At 34.9% G+C, this 1,598-nt stretch overlaps 1 protein-coding gene across 1 annotated transcript; it reads right to left on the reverse strand.

Annotated features, from left to right (window-relative positions):
• Window positions 1–247: 247 nt before the first annotated feature.
• Window positions 248–969, reverse strand: LOC120081143 ((+)-neomenthol dehydrogenase-like). Its single transcript, XM_039035818.1, has 2 exons — window positions 766–969; window positions 248–679 (listed from the first exon to the last, which is right to left on the reverse strand). Exons 1-2 carry the CDS (start codon window positions 967–969, stop codon window positions 341–343), a joined length of 543 nt encoding a protein of 180 aa, XP_038891746.1. The 3' UTR covers window positions 248–340.
• Between the last annotated feature and the right edge of the window lie 629 nt (window positions 970–1,598).

Raw genomic sequence — 1,598 nt, forward strand, 5'->3', positions numbered from 1 at the left:
CTTTACTTCTTTAAAAAAGTACTACCGTTGAACTTTTGTAAACATTTTGAAATTATGTTTCAAGTAAAAATTCTTCAAAATTTCATACAAAAATTGAAACATGGGATGGTGTGAACGTGTGATTTAAAACGGAAATTTAAATAATGATAATTGAAGTTGTTGATCACTTCCGGTCCTAATTTTCATTGGATAAAGGATTTGTACTCTTAAGAGTGAAACATTTATGAAGAGGAATAATATTGCAACTTAGCCAACTAGAAAAGGATGAAAGAGGAGTTGGAAGTGTATGGAGAGGTTTAGCTATAATTTGGAGTTTCTGGGTACACATCATAATTAGGCCCTAGAAGAAGAATTGGGCAGTTGGTAAAGGGTGAGGCGGCAACAAGGCGAGTCTAGCTTCGACAAGTGCGGCGGCGTCGGTGGTGTGTGTTCCTTTCCCACATGTCATTGGACAAAAGTTATTCACACTTACACTCCCATACTCACTGTATCGCTTTGCCAAAACTCTTGTGTAAGTGTTCAGTGCCAGTTTCGACACGGTATAATCCATCCGTAGCACCGACCAGCCTGCCTTCTTCCATGTCCCTCTCTTCACGTCTTCCAGAAATGCATTCACTACGCCCTCGATGTCCTCCTCCCCCACATCCAGAATCTCTTTCACTTTAATGTTCCTTACTTTCTGCATATTTTCTTTCACAAATCAATATCTACATTATAACCCTCTCCATGTTAAATAAAATAAAAGACACGAGTTGTTTTGAATACATCTACAGTTCCCAGTGTTGAGGTGGTTTTTAGAATCCGGATTTTGGAAGCAAAAGAGCAAAAGTAGGGCAATAGAGCTTCAGCCAGTAATTTTGCACTGTAAAAGTTTGTTTTCTTTACTGTTTTTGCATTTTCTACTGAGTTTTCATATATGTAGCCTACATGTGTAAATAAAGAACTAAATATTCCTTGAACTGCACTCATCTTTTTTTGCAGTATGTCTCAACCACACAACACAAAAAAGGAAAAGAAACTTCAAAATATTTTTAAAAACATGGACGCAACCAACCACAATTCCTTAACCTACCGAACTGTTCGTTGACCGGAACATTATTGAGTGGAATATTATATTATTGTAGCATGTCTTTTAAAATATTGACCACGTGAGGGGGAAGTGCATGACCTTTTTTGTTGTCGTTATGAAGACTAGACTGAGCCCACTTCAAGTGGAAATACAGGAAAAAGAAGACTCATAAAACGACCAAATTAATTGGGAACGTCCAACCAAACCACTTTATTCTTTCTTTCCTCGGAAAGAAAATTAGGACAGTTTTTTTTTCCTTTCACAATATGTCGTCTTTGTTGACTTTCTTTCACAATATAATGTTTTTTTTATAAGTTCTTCGAAAATATCTTTTTCGTTTAACCTTTAGTTTATATTTGATTCATTCATTTCAAAATATTATACACTTAGTCATTACGTTTTGAGTTTGGTTTCAATCTAGTCTATAAATTTCAAAATGTGACAATTTTACTATTGATATTTGCATTTCATTTCATTTTAGTCCTATGGTTGAAGATTTACATTTTTAACCTTGATTTTTTCACAAAAT

Source organism: Benincasa hispida, chromosome 7 (genome assembly GCF_009727055.1).
Source record: "Benincasa hispida cultivar B227 chromosome 7, ASM972705v1, whole genome shotgun sequence".
Classification (NCBI taxonomy): domain Eukaryota; kingdom Viridiplantae; phylum Streptophyta; class Magnoliopsida; order Cucurbitales; family Cucurbitaceae; genus Benincasa; species Benincasa hispida.

Coding starts and splice junctions, on each gene's coding strand:
- LOC120081143 (XM_039035818.1), bottom strand. CDS start 969: ATGAGTGCAGTTCAAGGAATATTTAGTTCTTTATTTACACATGTAGGC. Junction 680..765: donor CAACACTGGGAACTGTAGAT/GTATTCAAAACA, acceptor GAAAATATGCAG/AAAGTAAGGAACATTAAAGT.